Source organism: Hibiscus syriacus, unplaced genomic scaffold, assembly GCF_006381635.1.
Source record: "Hibiscus syriacus cultivar Baekdansim isolate YM2019G1 unplaced genomic scaffold, ASM638163v2 tig00110560_pilon, whole genome shotgun sequence".
Classification (NCBI taxonomy): Eukaryota; Viridiplantae; Streptophyta; class Magnoliopsida; order Malvales; family Malvaceae; genus Hibiscus; species Hibiscus syriacus.
The window spans coordinates 1874-26059 of NW_024062781.1; the positions used below are offsets into that span (position 1 = coordinate 1874).

At 33.6% G+C, this 24186-nt stretch overlaps 1 protein-coding gene and 1 pseudogene across 2 annotated transcripts; both read left to right on the top strand.

The window, feature by feature from the left end:
* Nucleotides 1-1107: 1107 nt before the first annotated feature.
* LOC120132310 lies at nt 1108-5430 on the top strand (annotated as a pseudogene).
* Nucleotides 5431-6869: 1439 nt separating this feature from the next.
* Nucleotides 6870-8542, top strand: LOC120132256. Of its 2 annotated transcripts, XM_039149062.1 has the most exons (5): nt 6870-6946; nt 7547-7793; nt 7975-8062; nt 8196-8262; nt 8362-8540. In XM_039149062.1, exons 1-5 carry the CDS (start codon nt 6908-6910, stop codon nt 8407-8409), a joined length of 489 nt encoding a protein of 162 aa, XP_039004993.1. In that variant the 5' UTR covers nt 6870-6907; the 3' UTR covers nt 8410-8540. The 2 variants fall into 2 exon arrangements, with proteins under 2 accessions (XP_039004993.1, XP_039004992.1); XM_039149061.1 differs by having other exon boundaries at nt 8196-8542.
* The last annotated feature ends 15644 nt before the right edge of the window (nt 8543-24186 follow it).

Consider the following 24186-nt stretch of genomic DNA (forward strand, 5'->3'; position numbering starts at 1 on the left):
AAATTTCAACTCTCCAAATCAAATCATTTTCAGAAACGAAATTGCAAGGCATATGCAATATTAATTATAAAGAAAGGCAAAAGCGGGAGATCAAACCTTGTCCAAGAAGTAGTTAGATAAAATCAAAGCTCCTCTTCCTCTCCCTCCTAAACTACTACTACGTGAATTACACACGAAAAAAGCACACTTTTTTTTTACTTATATTACCGTGTTGATCCTTCGTACCCTCAATCATCTCACTAAGATCACAAAAACTTTGCTTTTGCTCACGTCTTTCTCTTACTCTGCAGACTGCAAACGCCTTCAAAGCTGCTGCTTCTGTTGTGTCGAAGTAAACTCTTCAGGTTAGCAGCCTTTTCCTACAAGCCATTTTTATTCTTTTTCCAACATGAATTTCGGTTGGTTTCTTATAATGCAATGGTCATGTTTCTGTTTGAAAGAAAATGGGATCTGGTTTTGGGTATTTCTAAATTTATGACATTGTGTCAAATTTGAAGTTTTTTTTTTCGTTTTGATTCTGCTATTTACTAAATGTTTGATTTGATTATTTGGCTGTAAGGGAATTTAGTAGAAGATAAAGATATTGAATTTCGTCTTCTGTTTAGTTATATTCTCTTTAAGTTTCCTGCTTTCTGCACCTAAAACAATGGAAGAACACTCCGGCTTTATATTTATATTCATGTTCTTGATATCATACTGCAAGTGGGTGTTTTTTTGTAAAGTTAAATTATAAATTCTTGACTAAGTTTAGTAATTAAGGATGGATCTTTTCATTTTACATTTCCCCTTTTAATTTCCACTAAAGAACAGGAAAAAAGTTAGATCGCCCGTTCTTTTGTTATTAACGATTCTTCAACTTGTTCTAACAACATGAAGAAGATGCTCTATGAGTTTTGGTTGTCATGTTATAATCTGTTTCTGCTACTGTCAAAACACAAGCTCTAACCTTTGCAAAATTTGCCCGTATGTAGTTGGTGGTATTCTTACCCTGCAACATTTGTTTTTTTCTTAGTGTTGTGTGTTATTCTCATTTTATGGATATGTTGTGCCTGGTTTTGTTTCAGGAAATTGTTGGAAATCAAATTGAAGTGGGTAATTTTCTGAAATATGGAGGTAGAAGGAAGTGCGAAGGACACTGTGGTGACACAAGTTGTCGGTGGATTTGACAGACATGTCAAAGCCAAAGCTCTGATGGACTACTTGGAAAATCAAGTCGGCATTGTCTGGAGGTGCAGACTGAAGACCTCATGGACGCCACCAGAATCTTATCCAAATTTCAAGATAACTGACACTACAGTTATCCGAAGAACAGATGACTATAATAAGGTGGATCCCCTGCTTTTGTTCATTTTGCCTCACCTCTAACAGTATATTGGGCTGTGGATGCTGCTGGTCGCACTGAGCTTGCTTTCAATAATCATCTATTGAAAGTTAGTTTGGGGCCTGAGAATCCTTTTACATGAATCGACGCAGGAGGAATAAAACACCCTTTAAGCTACCAGATGTCTCCCTGGAGATTGGATCATTTGCTAGCCGGAATGAGTTTGTTGTTAGCTGGAGAGGACCTCCTTCTGGGGTTGATTTATTGTGGATCCTTTTGATGACACCTGCAAATTTGTTTCTCTAGAGATACAGCCTTCTCATTCAAAGGCACAAACGAGCATGCTGTAATAAAATGTGACTTCAAGGTGGAGTTCTTGGCGAGGGAGATCATTGAGATTAAGCAGTATTCAGAACCATCTGGTTTAGTGGTGCTGTTGCAGCTGGCTTCATCACCTTGGATATGGTATAGAACTGCTGATGATGACGTTGAAGAGTCAGTTCCATTTGATCTGTTGGATGATGAAGATCAGTGGATCAGACCACTGATTTTACTGCAAGTGGACTATTGGTCGTTGTAACACATACAGAGTCCTAATCCGTCCTCGTTATGGTAAAAGCTAAAGAATGTCATGAATCATCTCAGAGACCGAAGAGTACCGATGCCCAATCTCAAATTGCAACTTAGCATCCATAATGAACCTGATTTGGGGAGGACCATGTCAGATCCCTTCTATTATTGATTACAAGGAAGGGTTTCCTTTTGAATAATGTTTTTGGTTACGCTGTAATGCACAAAGGCATATTCAATCAGCATCAGTTATCGGAGGGCTTCTTAACCTACTGAGAAATCAATCAGTGGAGGTCAATGTTGCTGCACTAAAGCACATTTATACCGCTAGACTTCCAGTGTATGATGCCTATGATAGGCTGAAAAATGTCCATGAGTGGCTGCTGAAAATCCTAAGCTCTTTAGGAGCCCTCCGCAGTTTGATGTGGTCGAAATCAGAAGATTGGTCATTACTCCAACCAAAGCTTACTGTCTTCTCGGAAGTTGAGCTTTCTAATAGGGTTCTCAGGAAATATAAAGATGTTGCTGATCGGTTTTTAAGGGTCACATTTATGGATGAAGGCATGCGGATGATTGCAAATGTTCTCACTTTCTACAATGCTGCAATTGTAAGGGAAGTGACATCTACCTCGTTTTCTCGCAAAACAGGAGTCTTCAAAAGGGTAAGGTCTATTCTTACAGATGGATTTTACTTGTGTGGTCGCAAATACTCTTTCCTTGCTTTCTCGGCCAATCAATTGAGAGATCGTTCTGCATGGTATTTCGCTGAAGATGGGAAGATAAATGTGAGTCAGATTACAGCTTGGATGGGGAAGTTTACAAACCGGAATATTGCTAAATGTGCTGCCAGGATGGGTCAGTGCTTCTCATCAACATATGCAACGGTAGAAGTTCCTCCAACACAGGTTAACAGGAATCTTCCAGATATAGAGAGGAATGGATACAAATTCTCAGATGGGATTGGCAAGATAACTCCCGATCTTGCAATAGAAGTTGCTCAGAAATTGAAGTTGGACTTAAATCCTCCTGTGCTTATCAAATTAGATATGCAGGTTGTAAAGGGGTCGTGGCTTGTTGGCCAGAACAAGGTAATGGAGTTCGTCTTTCATTACGATCCAGTATGATTAAGTTCCAGTCTAACCACACAACTCTGGAAATCTGTTCTTGGACAAAATTTCAGCCTGGCTTCCTGAACAGGCAAATTATTATATTGCTTTCAACACTTGGTGTGCCAGATGAAGTATTTTGGGGAATGCAACACGCCATGGTTTCTAAGTTGGACAAAATCCTTGTGGACACTGATGCAGCATTTGAAGTCCTCACTTCATCATGTGGTGATCTAGGGCATACACCGGCAATAATGTTGAGTGCAGGTTTCAAGCCTCAGACAGAACCTCACTTAAGAGGAATGTTGATTGTGTAAGAGCATCTCAGCTTTGGGGTCTTAGGGAAAAGACTAGGATTTTTGTTAATTCGGGCAGGTGGCTAATGGGTGTTGGATGAACTAGGAGTGCTTGAACAAGGTCAGTGCTTTATCCAAGTGTCTAATCCATCTATAGAAAACTGTTTCGTAAAACATGGCTCTAGGTTCGCTGAGACAAGAAAAAATTTGAAGTAATTAAAGGGCTGGTGGTTGTAGCTAAGAATCCTTGTCTTCACCTGGAGATATAAGAATTCTAGAAGCAGTTGATGCCCCTGGCTTACACCACTTGCATGACTGCCTGGTCTTCCCCCAAAATGGTGAGAGACCCCATACGGATGAAGCTTCCGGAAGTGATCTTGATGGGGACCTTTACTTTGCCACATGGGAAGAACCTCTTATCCCCCCTAGCAAGGAGAGCGCCCCACCCATGCAGTATGACCCTGATGAGCCTCGGGAATTAAACCGCAGTGTCACTCATAAGGTAACCGTTGTTCTGTTTTTTGTTATCATTCAACTTTTATGGTTTTCATGAATTTTTTTCTTTTATTTCCTATTTTCAAATGCATTATACAAGTTACTAGCCTTCCTTAATAAAACCATCTATTTGTTGCTACAAACAGTTTTGTTTTCTTGTATGGTACTCAGAAGCTAGGATTGAAAGGAATATTGCCATCAAAGACAAATGTTTGAGTGCACAGTTATATGTTTAAATTTTATTTCCTTGTATGGTTTTGTAACAAGATCTGTCTTATTGTCCATGTTACTATGATTTCCGTAGGCTGAAATGAGGTGAAAAAGGTGGCAATGACACTAGTAAATTCTGAGTATAATATGTGAAACAGGAACATGATGTTCTGATTTGGATCATGATGAATACCTTATCATGAATTTTGCAAACAGCTAAATATCCTCAATCGTTAGAAACTGGAAAAAATCATGGCAAAGAAGTATGAATATAAGCTTGTGTAAAATATATCAAATAGGGGGTAGTCAGATTGCATTCTGATTATTGAACTATTTTAAGTTTCAAGTAAGTGAAAGACATAATCTATTGATGTTTTCTTTCGCATTTGTTCTCCAGGACATAATAGAGTTTTTTTCGAAAAACATGGTGAATGAGCACCTCGGAAGTATTTGCAATGCACATGTGGTTCATTCTGACCTTAGCAAACATGGTGCTCAAGATGAGAAATGCATACATCTCGCTAAGTTGGCGGCTATAGCTGTTGATTTCCTAAAACCGGGAAGATCGTGTCAATGCCTGCTGATTTGAAACCGAAACATTACCCTGATTTCATGGGCAAAGAAGAGTTCCAATCGTACAAGTCGAGCAAAATTCTGGGAAGACTTTATCGTCATATCAAAGATGCCTATGAAGATGTCTCTGAATCTTCCCAGCTCAATTTTGATTCTAGTGACATCAATTATGATGCAGATCTTGAAATTACTGGATCTGGTGATTTCATTGCTGATGCATGGGCTAAAAAGTGCTCCTATGATGGACAGCTGGCTGGACTTCTTCAACAGTACAAAGTTAAGAGGGAAGAGGTCGTAACTGGGCATATCTGGTCCATGCCTAAATTGCCAGTAGGAAGTTAGGAGATTTGAAGGAGAAGCTCAGTCATTCTTATGGGTCCCTGAGGAAAGAATTCCGACAACTTTTGAGAATATGGACCCGACTTTGAGCAGCTCAATGAGGATGAAAAAAATGAGTTGTATGAAAGAAAGGCATCTGCATGGTACCAAGTTACTTACCATCCTGAATGGGTCAAGAAGACATTAGAGATACAGAAGACCAATGGTGACGAAGGGGTAGTGATGTTAAGCTTTGCTTGGATTGCTGCTGATTACCTAGCTCGAATAAAAGTTAAGCACCGGGGTTCTGAAAATGTTGACTTTGGAAAGCCTATCAACTCTCTGGTACGGTACCTAGCTGATCGAATATAACCAGTATTCGATTGTTTTGGCAGCAAATTCTTTTGCTGGATCAGACTTTTCTATGTTGCAAAGCCGCTGTCTAAGCCGTTATCATGTGTTGTTGAGTCATATTGTGATTGTTCAAAGACGATTTTCTATGCTTTATGTGGAAGTTTGCTAATATAATTATTTATTTCAATTTCTTACTTTCCTTATATATATATATATATATGATCATGGTATTGTTTCAGTAAGTGAAATTAGCAAGTGATTTTGGTCCTACGCTATACATCTTTGGTTGTCTTTGATGTGCTGATGACATTGGTGGTGACCAAGATTTAAACTTACTATGCATCTCTTACGTTAAGAACAAAATTTGTTCCTATTGTTTGATCTTTCAAGGGCTATGAATCAAGAGGCTTCCCTGCCTGGTTCAATTACCGTGAAACAAGGAACATCCAGTTGTTTTATCCATCAATGACGAGGCTGTTGTTGGCTTTCGTGAAGAACTTGAGGTAGCGTGAAACTTGCCTTATCAGTGGGGAAAAAAAATACTTTCATTGTGCAAAGCATTCAAGATGCTTAAATCAATGCAATCCCCTGAGCAAATCAAACATCCTTCCTCCAATAGTTGCTACTTAGTTTCATTGGTAGCAGTTCTGAAATTGTTTTTTTTTTGAAAATTAGTTTTGATTACAGTTCTAAATTGTAAATCTAATTTCAGCAAAAGAAGCTCTCAAGTTTTATCTTTTTAGGAATAGGAATGGATTTATAATATTAATATAAATTAATATGTTATAGTCTTAAGATTTTAGAAAAAGGAATAGTTGATCTAAAGAACAAACTTTTAGGACAAGATTTCAAAGCAGCTTACAATTTCACGCCATTCAATAAAACAAGAATAACAGATTAATTTAGGAGGCAACAAAAGAAAGAACTTGAGAAAACTGAAAACCAACCACTTTCCAGAACAAGATTTCCGTTTCCATCACGAAATATCCATATCTATTCTAAACATGATGTTCTCAGTGTGTTAATTGCATTTCTTTCTTTCTGGAAGACCCTTTGTACCCCTTTCTTAGCAACAGAAACTTCCAGGGAAAAGATTTGGAAGATAAAGGTATTGCCTCTTTTAAAAATTCTTGCAGGAATTTAAGTAATTTCTTTCCTGGAATTTTGGTTTTGCTGTGGGGATTATAGATGCAATCTTCTGGTCAGACTTCTTCTTCTTCTGCATTTTTTCTATTGCAAGGAATAAAATTTGTACTTTTAACCTGGCAATTATCAAATTTGACTCTTAAGCTTTATTGGTTATAAAACAAAGTTGTTGATGTTTTGTTTGTATGGTTCAAGTTTTCTTTTCTTTTCAAGTGTGGAATCTTTGGATTATGTTTAGTGCTTGTTGTATAAGCGAGCTTATAAACTGAGACGTACAGACTACATGGGGAATGGGGATCGGTTTGGGAAACTTTTCGATTTTTGGGGCATTCGTTGCTTGAAGAATTGGATAGCTGATTGCATGACACAAGAGTTTTGCTTTTGCTTGTGGGATTTGGGGTTCATATGGATCCTAGGTGTTGTTTATTAACCCAGACAAAGAGATGTTTTGGGAAGAAACCATTTGTTCTTTTGCTTTGTTTTCTGGGGCTTATTTACGTGCTCTAACACCCTGCCTAATGGAAGCATTCAAGGATAAATGCAAATCTGTTTTCCGTGTGAGGAACTACTTCTCTCTCATGTTATTCTTTTGCTTGTTTTAGTGTAGAATCAACAATTTATGAGGGCTCATAAATTCTCTGCATTGGAAGTTTAGGAAAATCGGCTCGAGTGATATTCCTAATTGCTTCTTTTTCCTGCACCAGTTTGGTCCCCTGCACTTTGGTTGGAGATTAAGCTGGTGCAATTTGCATTATTTACCTGCACAAACTTGTGTATTAGGGAAAATTGTGTTTGAGTGGTATTTGTTGTTGGACTTTGCTCCTGCACAAATTTGATTACCTACTTGTTGGAGATTAAGCCAGCAAAATTCACATTATTCAGCTGCCTTACGATCGCGTATGTAGTTTATGTCGTGTTGACTCGACAAAATGGTCGCGATTTTACTATGTTTCAAGAGTGACTCCTCATTAATGATGTTCACCATCACAGATCTTGAAGTTCCAATTATTTTGAGATTTTTGTTTTATATGATTATTTCCCTGTTATGGTTGCAAAAACGATGGCTTTTTCTCCCAGATGGTAGATTTAAAGGATTAAGTTGTTATAGATGATTACCAGTACCAATCATGCACTTGGTTAATCCTAGTTTGTAACAGAGCAGAGGTTGTTTCGGGTGCTTCACGAAACCTTCACTGATTACCGCGGTGGATGATCCATCGCAACGTCTAAAGGTTCAGGGCCAGAAAGTGAAGAGATCCAGCTTTTCTGAAGATTTCTGGAATAGCAGTGCATGTGAAATGGAACATAGCGGAGTCCGGTCCCAGAGGAGCATGTCATCGAACAACACATCGAATCTTGATCCTTCTGGCAGCACAAGTCAACCTTCTGAGTTTATAAATCATGGCAAGTCGAGCTATATTAGCTTCTATATAGTACTAAGTTAAATAGCATCCTATTGCTTCATATATTTTCATGTGCTGTTTCAAGTTTTCAGTACCGGACTCTATCTGAAAAGATCAGCCTACCTTTTGGTAATCATATCAAGGAGGTAAAAATCTTCCCATGATGTAACTTCTGCTTGCAGGCCTTCTTCTTTGGAACCAAACAAGGCGACAATGGCTCGGAAATAAGCGGCCTGAGAAACACATGCAGCCTCGAGAAACCACGATAAAGTTAGTAATCTTCATTGTTTTTCCTAATTCCAAAATGCCCTGTGTACATGTTCTTGCAAGTTCTAACCGCCGTTAAAGAGAGGATAACAACCATATTAAGCCTAGTTTGAGTTGTTCATTCTTTGAACTGCAGTTGGAATACGATCTACGAGAGTTTGCACTGCGATTATAAGCCGTTCCCCCGCCCGATTCCGCTTCCCGTAAGTTCTCCTCCGCCTCGTAGCTATTTTCTTACGATATCATCGACCGTCCATCCTCCTCCTATAGTTCATCAAGCCTTTTTGGGTTCACCATGACAGGAAATGGTGGATTTTCTAGTTGATATTTGGGAGCAAGAGGGCTTATAAAGTTAAACTAGATGATGCACAAAATGAGCTACAAGATTACAAAGGGAATATTTTTTCGATTGTAAATTGAATTGTCCTCGAATTGCCAAAGAAAAATGCAATATTTTCCAGCAATGTTATCACGAGTATAATATCATATAATATATTTTAGATATATACAATATAATTGTATAATTTTAAACATTTATCATGCTGCACGAATCAAGTGGCCTTGTGGTAAAGGAATTGTTGTGAATCTTTGAAAACTCGGGTTCAAGCACCGAAAATATTAGGGGTATGAGCATTCAATGTCAAGAAATTAAAAATTATATTCGAACTAATATTGCCTTATACATAAAAAAAATTTATCAAAAAAATCGATAAGTGACTCATGTCCTTTTCAGATTTTTTTTAAAAAAAATTAAATAATTTTGTAAAAAATATATATATAAACGTGGCACGTGTTACTTAACAATATTTTTTAACGATTGACACATAAAAGTATAATAGAAAAAACATTAGATACATATTTTTAGCAAAAAAAAATCTTTAGATATAAAAAATCAATTTTAGATACAATTTAGATACTTATTTTGTATTAAGTCTTAATTTCGTCCCTAATGGAGCTGGATAGTAATTTTTTCTGGGCTTACGTTAGCGGGTCTGATGGCCTAGGGATTCTCGGTGATAATCCGACCGATTTTGTTCGGAATTCTTCCTTGATTCTTTATTCGTTATTCTTTTTATGTTTTCTTTCAATTCATGAGTGTATTGCCGAAGTTGGATTGGAGGCAACTATTCGGTGGGGTAGCAGAGCAATCGCTGGATTTTTATCCTCCGACAGTGAGCGACGACGTTATCACTATACAACCTCCAACGAAGGTCCTTCAAGATGGAATTACTGACTGAGAATTCACGTTGGTGGCTCAATTCATTGGATCTGCCCCGAATTTTGGGATTATGCAGAGACTGATTGAGGTGCTATAAGGGAAGCTCTCTAGGGTTAAGGTAAACTTGACTGGTCAGAATCTCTGCAGAATATAATGGAGTAGTCAATGGGAGAATATATATATTTCATGCACATCAAAATTTGATGAGTTGGTCACACTTTAGAATGTTAGGATAATATAAAGATTATGGCCTAAACTAAAAAAAAAATCAAATTATGTCATTTTTCGTTTTAAGTACCTAAACTAGTTTTTTTGGTTAAACTAAGTTCTTAAACTATTACATGTAACCACTTTAAACACCTAAACTATATTTTAATCAAAATAAATTCCTAAACTATGACTCTTTTTTTAAGCCCCTAAACTATTTTTTAGGCCAAAATAAATACATAATTTTGAATAACGTGTCAAATCTTATTAGGAAAAAAGAACAATATTCTAACTAAAAGAATGACGGGGACTTAAAGTGATTATATATAATAATTTAAAATTTTAGTTCAACCAAAAGATAATTTAAGTACTTAAAGCAACAAAAATGCAAGATTTGAGTACTTGTTTTGACTTCAAGCCAAAGATTATAAAGAAAAGACTAGAGAAGCAGGTCTTTAGCATAATATTTCCCTCATGGGTCTCATGGAGGATTCGTAGTCTAATTGGTTTCAATATTAAAAAATAAAGAGAATCTAGGGAAAATCATTCATGTATTTATAAATGTTCATACCGATGCAAGTGGGAACAGAGTTTAATTAAAACAACAAAAGGAAGGGGACCCTAACCTTTGGTCAAAGGAAGTGCAGAATATATTTATCAACATTCACTTAAATTCAATGAACTTGGAAGAAGAATCTAGGCACCTTCTTAATAAGCAAATAATGTAAGAATTAAATCATGTAAGTGACTTAAAAATTAGGAAAACTCTATAACACTCGGCGAGTATCGCTGAACGTCACTGACGATGAGTACCATTAATTAAAAATCTAAAGGTAAATTATCTAAACAATGAAAAAATTAAGATTTTTAAAATTTAGGGTTGTTATTTGATCCAATTATTGTTAAAAATGATTGTGGTAAATAATATAATTAATATTTTATTTTAAATATTTTACCTTTAAATGTTTAACTAATTGCACGAATCAACTTACCTCAGTGGTTAAATGAATCGTTATTGTTCCTATAGGCCATGGGTTCGAGCACCAGTGGCTGCAGTAGGGTGATTAAGCAATCATTGTCGAATGGTTGAGAGTATTTTAAACAAATATTATTTTGTAATCATCTTAGCTTAATAGAAAAAAATTAACAAATATTTAATTATACGTTGAGTCTTTTAGAATTTTAAATTTTATAAATTAAATTAATAGTACTCAACGATACTCATCTTTAATGATATTCGTCGAACGTGAGAGAGTCATCCTAAAATTTATCAAATAAAATTAATTTATTGCTCATGCACTAAATTATTGTAAACAAAATTACAAACTTATAAAAAATGTAAGAGAAGTGATAATTTTTTATCCACTTATCTTATTCATCATTTCTCTTCTTGTTAAAGCCTTGCCTATAATGTAAAAATATATATGATTATACACATGCACTAAATAATTTTTTTCTTGTTCAAGTCATAAAGTGGTTAATGTATCAAGGGTAAATTGTACATTTAGTGTATGAACTATCAGTTTTGATCCATGTTGAAAACATTTTGATATTTCGATATAACAAATTAAGTTAAATGAATTTTAAGATTGTGCAATAAAGGTTTTCTAAGTATATTTGATATAATTATTCGAATATCAAAACATTACTCTAAATCTTTCAAAAATCATTTTTAATCCTTACTCAAGTGTAAAATTAAGTTTTAATCTTAAAACAATTTCAAAATAATTTTACAAAGTATTTCGAACCATTTCAAAGCCAAAAATTCCAGATTGCTCAGAGGGAACCGATTCCCCCCAAGGGGGTACCGATTCCCCCCTTAATGGTTTGGCTCCGAGAATTCCAGTATGCTCAGAGGGAACCGATTCCCCATAGGGGGTACCGATTCCCCCCACGCTCCAAGTTGTTTTATTAATTGTTTTCACACTAAAACGGCTATATTATCTTCTCTAATCATCCCCAACGTTCAGAAGTGATTCAAGGTGTATTTAAGCAAGCTTAGAAGCCATTGATCAAAAACAAGAAATATCAAGCAACTAGAATCAAGAGAGAATCAAAGAGAAAGCATCAAACCTCAAGTTTGAGCATTTCAAGCCTATTTTTCATTCAATATTCATCTTGCTTTCAAGAACACTTATTGTGCTCAATTGTATTCATTTTTGAGTGTTCTTTTCTTTGTTCTAGAATTGTGCAAACAATCTACCTTGTGGGGATTTCCTTGTAAGTTTGTAAATTTGTATTGTTCTCTTTGGGAGAGAGTGTTCTCAAGAATTTGGGGTATAATTCTTGAGGGTTTGTAAGGTTACTCTTTATCCTCAAAAGAAAGACAAATTAGTGAATTTGTGGAAAATCCTTAGTATGGATAGCTAAGGTAGTGGACATAGACTTTGGTTGAGAAAGTTGAACCACTCTAAATCGCTGTGCAATTTCTTTCAATTTTCTACAAAAGCTTCCACCAAAATTTTTATTGCCAATTCACCCCCTCTTGGTCAATTCCGTCAATCGATTAACTCAACAATTTGTATCAGAGCCTAACTCATTTGAAGGTTTAATCGCCTCTTGAGTCGATTCGGGAAGAGTTATATCGATAATCAAAGTCATCAATGGCCTCTACTTCAAACTTTGACTTCGGGTCTCGATTCGATGTCCGTCAACAAGCCTCTTTTCTTCAATGGGGCTAATTATGCCTATTGGAAAAATAGGATGATGTACTTCATTCAAGCAAGTGACATGGGAGCATGGAATGTCGTAGAAGAAGGATACTTCAAGCCTCTCACTCATCCAAGATTATGGAGTGAATGAGAGACAAAAATGTTCCAGCTCAACTCCAAAGCCATCCATATCATATTTTGTGCTCTTGGACCAGATGAATACGGAAGAGTTTCATCTTGTACAACCGCCAAAGAAATATGGGACAAACTTCAAGTCACTCATGAAGGTACCGATGAGGTAAAGAAATCTAAAATTAGTATTCTAACGCATAGCTATGAAAATTTCAGGATGAAATCAAATGAAGATATCAAAGCTATGACGGATAGATTCTCAACGATTGTCAATGGTCTCAAATCATATAGAGAGATCATTTCAAATGAAAAGCTTGTGAGGAAGTTAGTCTACTCCCTCCCAAAATCGTGGCAATCAAAGAAGACGGCAATCATCGAGTCTAAGGATTTAACATCCTTAACTCTTGAAGAGCTAATCGGTTCACTCCTCACTCATGAAATGATGCTTGAAGATGAGGTGGACCTTAATAAGATTGAAGAGAAACCAAAAGAGAATGAGAAGAAGAAAAAACATTGGAGTTGATCTCAAATCCATAAAAAATTAGAGTGATTCAGATGAAGATGATGAGGAAATAGCATTGTTTGCCAAACGAATCAGAAAAATGACGAGACCTTACCGAGGAAGAAAATTCAAACAAAATGAAGGCCTCAAAAATGAACCAAAAGAGAAGGACTCGATCATTTGCTATGAATGCAAAAAGTCAGGGCATGTCAAATATGATTGCCCACAATTGAAGAGAAAGTGTTAATCAAAGAATAAGCACAAGGCTCATGTGGCTACATGGAGCGATGAAGAAGGTTTCGATAAAGAGGAACAAGAAGTAGCAAACTTGTGCTTAATGGCATTCGGGGAAGATTCTAAGGTAACCTCTAACTCATCTGATTTTGATGATTTATCCTATGATGAGCTATTAGAGGAATATAATGGGTTGGCTTCGGATTATGAGAAATTGTTTTTAAAATATAAAAATGATGTTTCAAAATTGAAAAATGAAAATAAACTCATATCCAAAACCAACAACGATCTTGAAAGTAAAATCAAAGATTTGCAAATCAAACTAGAAGAGTTTGAAAAGAAAAATTTAGATTTGCAAAATTTACTTTCAAAAGTCAATGATGATCATCAAAAGAAAATTGATGATCTTAAAGCTTCTTTTGATAAAGTTGGAACAAAACGTTTTGAAAGTGGAGAAAATTCAAAATCTAACTTTGTTAGAAAAAGTTTTAAAAACTACAATCATAGAGGTCCCCAAAGAACCTCTAATGGAAAAATCGTTAGAAGTATATGGGTTCCTAAGGAGCTCATTACTACTAAAGATAAGGATATCCTACACAAATGGATACCTAAGGGGACTAGGATTTTGGAAACTAATGAATATGGACCCAAAAGAATTTGGGTACCAAAAATTAGAAATTAATCTATGTTTGTAGGAAAATGAGCATTGCTACAAGGCACGTGAAACAAATCCAAATTCATGGTACCTTGATAGTGGATGCTCAAGACACATGACCGGAGACAAAAACCGGTTCATTGAGCTTAATGCCAAAAATGGAGGAAAAATGACTTTTGGTGATGATTCAAAAGGTCACATTGAAGGTATTGGTACTATTGGTAATACCTCTTCCATACAAATTAAGAATGTTTTTATATGTGAATGGATTAAAGCATAATTTATTGAGTATTAGTCAATTTTGTGATAAGGGATTCAATGTCATGTTTGATATTAATGGTTGTAAAGTCATTGACATTGCATCTAATCGGATTATGCTTGTTGGTCATAGAATAGGAAACATATGCATGGTGCATTTAGATTATATTGATATGACTAATTTGTGCCTAGTTTATAAGGATGAACATGATAGTTGGTTATGGCATAGGAGACTAGGACATGCTAGTATGAGTGTTTTGCAACGGCTAATTCAAGGTGATTTAGTTCGAGTGTTGCCTAAGCTTAAATTTGATAATGATAAAATATGTGATGCTTGTGCTAAAGGAAAACAAAAGCGAGTTTCTTTTAAATCCATTAATGGCGTATCAACTAGTAGAGTATTACAATTGATCCATATAGATATTTTTGGGCCAACTAGGACTACTAGCTTGGGTGGAAAACAATATGCATTTGTCTTGGTAGATGACTACTCTAGATATACTTGGGTTCTATTCTTAAGTACTAAAGATGAAGCATTAGAAAAATTCATCACGTTTTCAAAAGTAATCCAAAACGATAAAGGTTATTCTATAACTAGTGTTAGGAGTGATCATGGCACTGAATTTGAAAATCTTGGATTTACTGAGTTTTGTAATTCTAATGGTATTAGTCACAATTTTTCAGCACCTAGAACCCCTCAACAAAATGGAGTTGTTGAGAGAAAAAATAGAACTTTAGAAGAAATGGCTAGAACCATGCTTTGTGAAAATAATTTGCCAAAATATTTTTGGGTGGACGTCACAAATACCACTTGTTATATTATAAATCGAGTAATGATTAGGCCAATTTTAAAGAAAACTCCATATGAAATTTTCAAAAATAAAAAGCCTAACATTAGCTATTTTCATCCTTTTGGATGTAAATGTTTTGTTTTAAATAACAGTAAAGAGAACCTTGGCAAATTTGATGCTAAAAGTGATGAAGGAATTTTTCTAGGTTATTCCTTAAATTCTAAAGCTTATCGAGTATTTAATAAAATAACTTTAGTTGTAGAAGAGTCTATACATGTTGTTTTCGATGATAATCCCCTTCCGAGGAAGGATTCTTGTGTGAATGATGATGTAGGTGTTATAAATACAAATGACGTTAGACATGACGTTGGAGAATCATCATCAAAGGAAGAAACGAAAAATGAGGAAACTCATGATCCTCTTGAGAATCCAACCATTGAAGAAAGGGAAGTATCTTATCCAAGAGAGTACAACTATGTCAAGGATGGTGAAATTATAGGTGATCCATCCAAATGGGTAACAACTCGATCTTCTCTTAGAAATATTTGTAATTATGTTGCATTTATTTCATGTATAGAGCCTAAGAATATTAAAGAAGCATTAAAAGATGAACATTGGATTATGGCTATGCAAGAAGAATTAAATCAATTTGAGATAAGTAAAGTATGTACATTAGTTGAAAGACCTAGTAATAAATCTATTGTAGGTACTAGATGGTTATTTAGGAATAAGCTTGATGAGAGTGGTAATATAGTGAGAAACAAGGCTAGACTTGTTGCTCAAGGGTATACTCAAGAAGAGGGCATAGACTATGATGAAACATACGCTCCCGTAGCTAGGATGGAAGCAATTAGAATGTTACTAGCATTTGCATGTTTTCATGAATTTAAATTATATCAAATGGATATTAAAAGTGCATTCTTAAATGGTTTTATAAAAGAAGAAGTGTATGTGGAACAACCTCCAGGTTTTGAAGATTGAAAATTTCCGGATCATGTTCTTAAATTGACAAAAGCACTTTATGGTTTAAAACAAGCTCCAAGAGCTTGGTATGAAAGATTGTCAAATTTTTTAATTGAAAAAGGTTTTTCAAAAGGGAAGGTTGACACTACATTGTTTTTAAAGCATAAAGGTAAAGATTTATTAGTAGTTCAAATTTATGTTGATGATATAATATTTGGTTCTACTAATGATGTTCTTTGCCAATAATTTTCCAAGCTAATGCAAAGTGAATTCGAAATGAGCATGATGGGGGAGCTCTCATTTTTCTTGGGACTCCAAATCAAGCAAAGAAAAGATGGCATCTTCGTCAATCAAGCTAAGTACGTCAAAGATATGCTCAAGAAGTTTGGACTGGAAAATGACAAACCTCATGACACTCCAATGAGCTCTTCAACAAAGCTTGACTTAGATGAAGGAGGTAAATGTGTAGATGTTAAATTATATAGGTCAATGATTGGATCTCTACTTTATCTAACTGCAAGTAGACCGGATATTATGTTTAGTGTTTGCTTATGCGCTAGATTTCAATCATGCCCTAAGGAATCACATTTACTAGCTGTTAAGAGAATCTTTAGATACCTTAAGGACACTACTAGTTTAGGACTTTGGTATCCTAGAGACTCTAGCCTTAGCTTGCATGCTTTTTCTGATGCAGATTATGGATGATGCAAATTAGATAGGAAAAGCACCCCCGGTACTTGCCAATTCCTTGGAAATATGCTGATTTCTTGGTTTTCAAAGAAACAAAATTGTGTTGCATTATCTACCACTGAAGCCGAATACATTTCAGCTGGTAGTTGTTGTGCACAAGTTTTATGGATGAAACAACAACTTTTTGATTATGGAATTGAAGTTGGTACCATTCCTATCAAGTGTGACAATACTATTGCTATTTGTCTCACGAAAAATCCCATCCAACACTCTAGAACTAAGCACATTGAAATAATACATCACTTCATTAGAGACCATGTCACTAAGGAAGATGTAGTTCTAGAATTTGTTGATACTTTACACCAATTAGCGGATATCTTTACAAAACCTTTAGACAAGGAAAAATTTTGGACACTTAGGAGAGAATTAGGTTTAACCAACCTATCTTCACTTAGTGTTTAAAATAATTTTAGCACTTTTAAGACTAAATGAAAAATGCTAATTTTTAATTGCATTCATTGCTATTAGTTAGGGGGAGTTTATGATTCTTGATGAAAAATTAATTTTATGTTCAAATATCGTTTAAAGAATAACTTGATTATTTGAACATGATTAATTTTCAATATATGAGTTGCCAATACCACTAGAGAAAACTAATTTAGCATTTTATGTGTTTAAAATCGGATTTTAGCATTTTGGTGCAGAGGGAATCGATACCCCCATGAGGGAACCGATTCCCCCTGGGGTTCTGGATTTTAACACGGGTAGAACCCTTAAATCCTCAAAACCTTCTCTTCTTCTTCCTTATGCCGTTTCTCCTCTCTAACATCTCAAATCTCCATTTTTGCCTCAAATCATCGGTTTTAATCAGAATTCACTTCAAATATCATCTTCTAAACTTGCTATCATCATTAAAATTGTGCAAACAACATCAAAATCCACTCAATCTCATTCTTCAAGGTAAAATTTTCTAAACTCTCTATTTCATCAATTTATGAACATAGAACTAGTTTTAATTAGTTCTAGGTTGAACTTTAGATCGGGAATTGATTGTTTAGTGATTAGAAACTAGATATTACAACTAATTTCATCAAAAACACAAGAATTTTCCAAAATATTTAAAATTTTCGAAATAAAAAAAAATTTTGTTTTTCAAATTATTGTGTTTTGATTGAATTATATTGTTGTTATGAAAACTATACATATATTGTTTTACAAAATCTTATTTTTCAAATAGTTTTCAAAAACTTTGCCCATTAGAATTGAATTAGAGAACCTTGAAATATTGATGACTCAATTGAGTTTTGGGATTAATTGAATTGCATACATGTGTTTTCTAAATTGCAGGTTATCCATCCTATTCTGATTTCCTAAACCATGTCCAATCCTAAACGTGCTAAGTCATCATCTAGTCGCTCACACCGTCAACCAAATCCACCTCCAAATCCTCATCCTATTCCTGAAAATCCAATTCCTAATCCTAATCCCATTGATCCTAATTTGACTATCCAAAACTCGTGCTTCAATCATCATGGTCCTAGAAATCATCGTTTTTGGTATTATCAATATTTCGACTCTTACAAAATTAGAGAAGAACGTATCCCTTCTCGTCAAACTATGTTAGATATTAATTTTAAATATCTTCCTCTTTTGCAGGAGTGGAAATTTGATAAACTTTTTGATCTTGAACCCATTGTCTACCATCAACTTGTTCGTATTTTCTATTCTAATGTCGTTTGTGTTAAAAATCGAACTGAAACTGAAACCATAGGAATTCGTTCCTACCTCCTAGGACAATTCTTATATATTGAATCGGCTTACATAGCCAATGCATTCGGATTAGATAATGATGGTATTTCAAATGAGAAATAAATCTTAGGATCTCGTTATAAAAGAAGGGATAGTGCAAGTGTCTTAGACCTTCATGAACGTTTTCTTCATCTAATGATTTCTTGGTGGTTTCGACCATCCAGAGGTCGTTATTCTACTTTTAAAGCCTTGGATCTTTGGTGGTTACATTGTTTTGAAAACGGTATTAAAATAAACCTACCTCAGATCATTTTTGCTAAAATTGTTGAAACTGTAAACCTTGTACCTAACAAGAAACTCTGTTTATCTCTAGTTTACGGTTGCATTGTGAGTAACCTATTTTCTAAAGCCGGGCTTAGAGTTGGTCTAGATGTCTCATTTCCTCTAAAGAAACAAATTAATCTTATTTCCTTAACGAGAGCGGGATGGATAAAGGATAAGGAAACCGGTGAATGGATTCGATCGTCTGAACATACTCCGGAGCTAGTTCTTCACGAGCTCAACCAGAAGCTGACGATGATCCCGAGCTTCAACAATTAATGCGAGACATCGATGAAGCCGAAGATGAGCCTGAGCAGCCCGAGAAGCAAGCACAACAAACGCATCAAATGCCTCCATATTTTCAATCATTTATGGAGACATTCGATTTCCGATATGCTACCATGGATTCGCGCTTTACTTCTATAGAGTCCCATTTATCCACAATGGGAGCTTAACAATTAGAAATTCTTCGGGAGATGCGTGCAAACAACGAAGCAACCAACGCGCGTATTAATGAACTCACTCAAGAAATGACCGCTATGCGAGCTCGTTTTCCTCCTCCCGATCCGGATGTTTGATTCTATGCTTAGTTTTAAAACTTTAAACTAAAAGATTATTGCTTGAACATTTTGAATATTTTGGAATGTTTGATTTTGAGGATTGTTATACTTTGGATTTGTTTGGACGTTTGAGCTTATATATTTGGCTTAGTTAAATTTATTGCATCATTTACATCATTTTAGCAATATGACCAATTTTGCCATGTCACATTAATTATGAATATTGATTATGAAACTAATGGCTAACGTTTATCTTGATTGTGATCTTAGCAGCTTAAACTATATTCAATTGGCTAAATGATTTCAAAACCTTGTTTAAATTCTTTACAAATGTCTTTTTGATTTAACAAAAAGGGGGAGAAGTGTTAAATGTTTTAAAAGAGAAGTGTTAAAGTAAGGGCGAATAATTTTCAAAAACGTCGGTTTTTGATTTCAAAATCTTAAAATTACTAAAATGTTTTGTTATATCAAAAAGGGGGAGATTGTTGAAAACATTTTGATATTTCGATATAACAAATTAAGTTAAATGAATTTTAAGATTTGCAATAAAGGTTTTCTAAGTATATTCGATATAATTATTCGAATATCAAAACATTACTCTAAATCTTTCAAAAATCATTTTTAATCCTTACTCAAGTGTAAAATTAAGTTTTAATCTTAAAACAATTTCAAAATAATTTTACAAAGTATTTCGAACCATTTCAAAGCCAAAAATTTTAGATTGCTCAGAGGGAACCGATTCCCCCTTAATGGTTTGGCTCCGAGAATTCCAGTATGCTCGGAGGGAACCAATTCCCCCCAGGGGGTACCGATTCCCCCCTGTGTAACGGTCGAAATATTTGAATTTTACACTTAGGGAACCGATTCCCGCCACACTCCAAGCTGTTTTATTAATTATTTTCACACTAAAACGGCTATATTATCTTCTCTAATCATCCCCAACGTTCAGAAGTGATTCAAGGTGTATTTAAGCAAGCTTAGAAGCCATTGATCAAAAACAAGAAATATCAAGCAACTAGAATCAAGAGAGAATCAAAGAGAAAGCATCAAACCTCAAGTTTGAGCATTTCAAGCCTATTTTTCATTCAATATTCATCTTGCTTTCAAGAACACTTATTGTGCTCAATTGTATTCATTTTTTAGTGTTCTTTTCTTTGTTCTAGAATTGTGCAAACAATCTACCTTGTGAGGATTTCCTTGTAAGTTTGCAAATTTGTATTGTTCTCTTTGGGAGAGAGTGTTCTCAAGAATTTGGGGTATAATTATTGAGGGTTTGTAAGGTTACTCTTTGTCCTCAAAAGAAAGACAAATTAGTGAATTTGTGGAAAATCCTTAGTGTGGATAGCTAAGGTAGTGGAAGTAGACTTTGGTTGAGAAAGTCGAACCACTCTAAATCGCTGTGCAATTTCTTTCAATTTTCTGCAAAAGCTTCCACCAAAAATTTTATTGCCAATTCACCCCCCTCTTGGCCAATTCCGTCAATCGATTAACTCAACAATCCATTTTAGTATCTGAACTTTTAATTTTTTCAAAACCATACCGAACGTTTAGTTTCATTTCATTTTAGTACCCGTTGTTAAAAGCTTAACGTGTTTAAGTATGGTTTTGACAACGGGTACTAAAATGAAAAAAAAAACTTAACATTAAGTATGATTTTAAAAAATTAAAAGTTTAAGTATTAAAATGGATCAAAATTGATAGTTTATGTACTAAACATGTAATTTGCCCATGTATTAATTAGTAGAGTTTTTTAAGTCAAAATGTTCACAAATGAGCTTGGATTTTGAGGGGCAGGGTTGGCCGGTTGGGGTAGCCGGTGGGTAAACTATCTTTATCAAATACATTGAAGCTGATATAAATTTTGTCAATAAATGCAACATAATTTTTCAAATGATCATACGTTAACTATTTTTTAAAATATCTTTACCATGTGGTGGTTAATTAACTCAATATTTTTATTTTGGGTAAAGTACACAAATGGTACCCGACTATATGATACTCTTTAATTGAGTCCCACGACTATTAAAAGTTATAAAATAGTCACTCAGTTATTCATTATGTTATAAACCCGTCATTTTCATTAAAAAGTTAACGGTTATCTGAGTTTGACGTTAACATGCTGACTGAGATATGATAGTCGTTTGAGATTATGAGATCAGATTTTTATCATATCTCAGCCAGTAGATTAACGTACATCTCAGATTGTCGTCAATTTTTTAACGAAAAATAAAGAATTTGGAACATAGACCATTTTGTAACTTTTAATAATTAAGGGATTCAACAAAACAAGTCCTTATAGTTGGAGGACCATTTATTAACTTTGAATAATAAGAGGATTTAATAAAGTAATATCCTATAGTCATGGGACTATTTATGTACTTTACCCTTTTATTTTATAAAGAACATCATAATTAATTAATTATTGCATTTAAATTACCCTCTTTCAAAAAAGCTTTGGTATGGTATTATTTAGAATATGATGATAAATTATTGGGTAAACTAAGTGGTTAGTATCTAAATTATTAGTTTTGATATGTTTTAGTATCTAAACTTTTAATTTTTTTCAAAACCACGTCCTGCCTAACGTTTAGCTTTTGTTTCATTTTAATACACCGCTGTTAAAAACTTAACATGTTTAGCATCTAAACTATTAGTTTTGGCCCGTTTTATTACCTAAATTTTCAAAAAAAAAAAAAATTCAAAACTTAACGTTAAAATTTTAACAGTGATAGTAAAATGAAACAAAAGTTGAACTTTAGGTATAGTTTTAAAAAAATCAAAAGTTTGTGTAGCAAAACATACCATAATTAATAATTTAGATACTAACGTACTTTACTCTAAATTATTTTATAAGATTCTAATTCCTGGAGAACTGTGTATGATATTTATACCAAGCGGGTGTGGGTTGAAATTTAAGATACCATGCCCACATATATTGGTGGTTCTTTTTAAATTTACGTAGTTATTAGGTTGGTCCTCTTTTTCTTTAGTTATGGACCTCACTTTCTGGTTTTAATCAAACCGAATAAATGTGTAGGAGTCCTTACCAAATCTTTTACGTATGATTTTGTTGGCCCACCGAGTCAGTGACAACACGTTACATTATTCACAACCGCATTTGCGTATAATATATACAGAATGATTAACATTTAATTACATGATAGAAAATAATTTAATTTTATATAAATTTAAAAATATTTAGATAAATAAAAATAGATGGTTGAGATCGACTCAATGTTTTTTCAATAAATATCTTCATATTTCTTACTTTTAATTTTAATAATATGTTTTTACTCATCCAACGATCATATATCTATGTAAAACTAAAGATTATTATATCGTGTAAGTATATTATAACCTTATATATATATATACATACACACAAAGAGATTTAGGTCCGTTGAATGAGTGAAAACATATAACTGATATTGACTTCTTGTTTTTTTCCTCAATAAATATCTTCACATTTAGTGTAAAATTTTTAGTTTTACACTTTTTTAGATCGTTTGATGAGGATAAATCAAAGGCTGAGGTTAACTCGTTATTTTTATTCATTGAATATCTTCTCATTTCCTACTATTAATCTCAACATTTGATTTAATCTCATCTGACGATCCTAAAAAAGTTGTAAAACTTTTTAGTTTTACAACATGTAATTGGATTCTAGCCCAATATTTATTTCATAAAAAAATAGGTAAATTATATGTTTAATACTTAAACTATCAGTTTTTGTCTATTATAATATTTAAATTTTTAACTTTTTTTTCAAAACCATACCCAATGTTCAATTTTTGTTTCATTTTAGTACCCTGCCGTTAGAGGCACTAGATTTTTTATGGGTAAATTACATCATTCATCCCTCAACTATCTTCTCACTCTTATTTTGGTATTAAAGTTTAAAAAGTTTCAGTTTAACTACTAAACTTTCAAATTGTTCATATTTTAATCACTCTAATTTATTTTTTTAATAATTTTTATGACATTACACTTTTTATTATTATTTTATTAATATATAATTAAAAAAATAATATTGAAAGTTGAATAATTAAATTAAAAAAATGAACTTTAATGAACAAAATAGGAGTGAGAAGATAGTTGAGTGATGAATGATTCAATTTACTCATAAAAAAAATGTCACGTGCAAATCAACCGTTAAATTTTTAATAGCGATGTACTAAAACGAAATAAAACTAAATATTATGTATGGTTGTGAAAAAATTAAAAATTTACATACTAAAATGTACCAAAACTAATAATTTATGTACTAAATATTTTATCCAAAAATATAACATGATCTAAATATTATTTATTAAAAAATATTTTTCTCGTTTTCTTTTTTGTTTCGTTGTACTTTCTTATGCTGCATAAACAATTTTGTAAAAAGCCTAGAATTTGTTTTTAATTACGTGACATATAAATGATTCAATAAAATAAAAAAAATAAAATAAAATAAATTAAATTATTCTAAAAATATATACGCAATATGTAACACTTCAAATTTTAGGTTAATAGTTTCGGGTTTAATCGAGAGGTCAGTGAATCCCTTGATTTTTATAAATTAAGTCGTTGGATTTAATTGGGTCGGGTTCGGACCCAATTAGTCTTAAAAATGAGATTTTTAATTAGTAAAAAAATGAGGAAAGCTCCCAACTCAAAACGTTAATTTTAGCCCCAATTTAATCAGTATTAATACTATTCATCCCAATATCGATACTCGAACTCTAAAATAAATATTTTAGACTCGAAAACACTAAAAAATTATCCCAGAAGACTTGGTTTGGTTGCTAAACTTAGTATAAAGTTTTAGTAAGTTGTTTGGGGACTGCTGGGTGTGTGTGGTTTACAGAAAAATATATTTTTATTTTTAAATAAATTCTTAAAATTATTATAAAATGACATGTGTCACTTAGTGGTCATTTAATGGTGACTTTTAACGGTAGACACCTTAAAATATAACGTTAAAAACATCATACATATATTTTTAACGAAAAATTCTTTAGATATTAAAATATTTTTCAAAACAAAAATTGGATATTTATTTTTGTATTAATCCATACATATAATGCAGTGATACAAAGGCGGGAAAATAAGGCTGATCATATTCGCTGATGTTTGATTATGAAGTAATGTCAATTACTTAACTAATTAACGTGTGAAAAATTCAATAGCCTGACATGATATTTCCAACTTGTAAT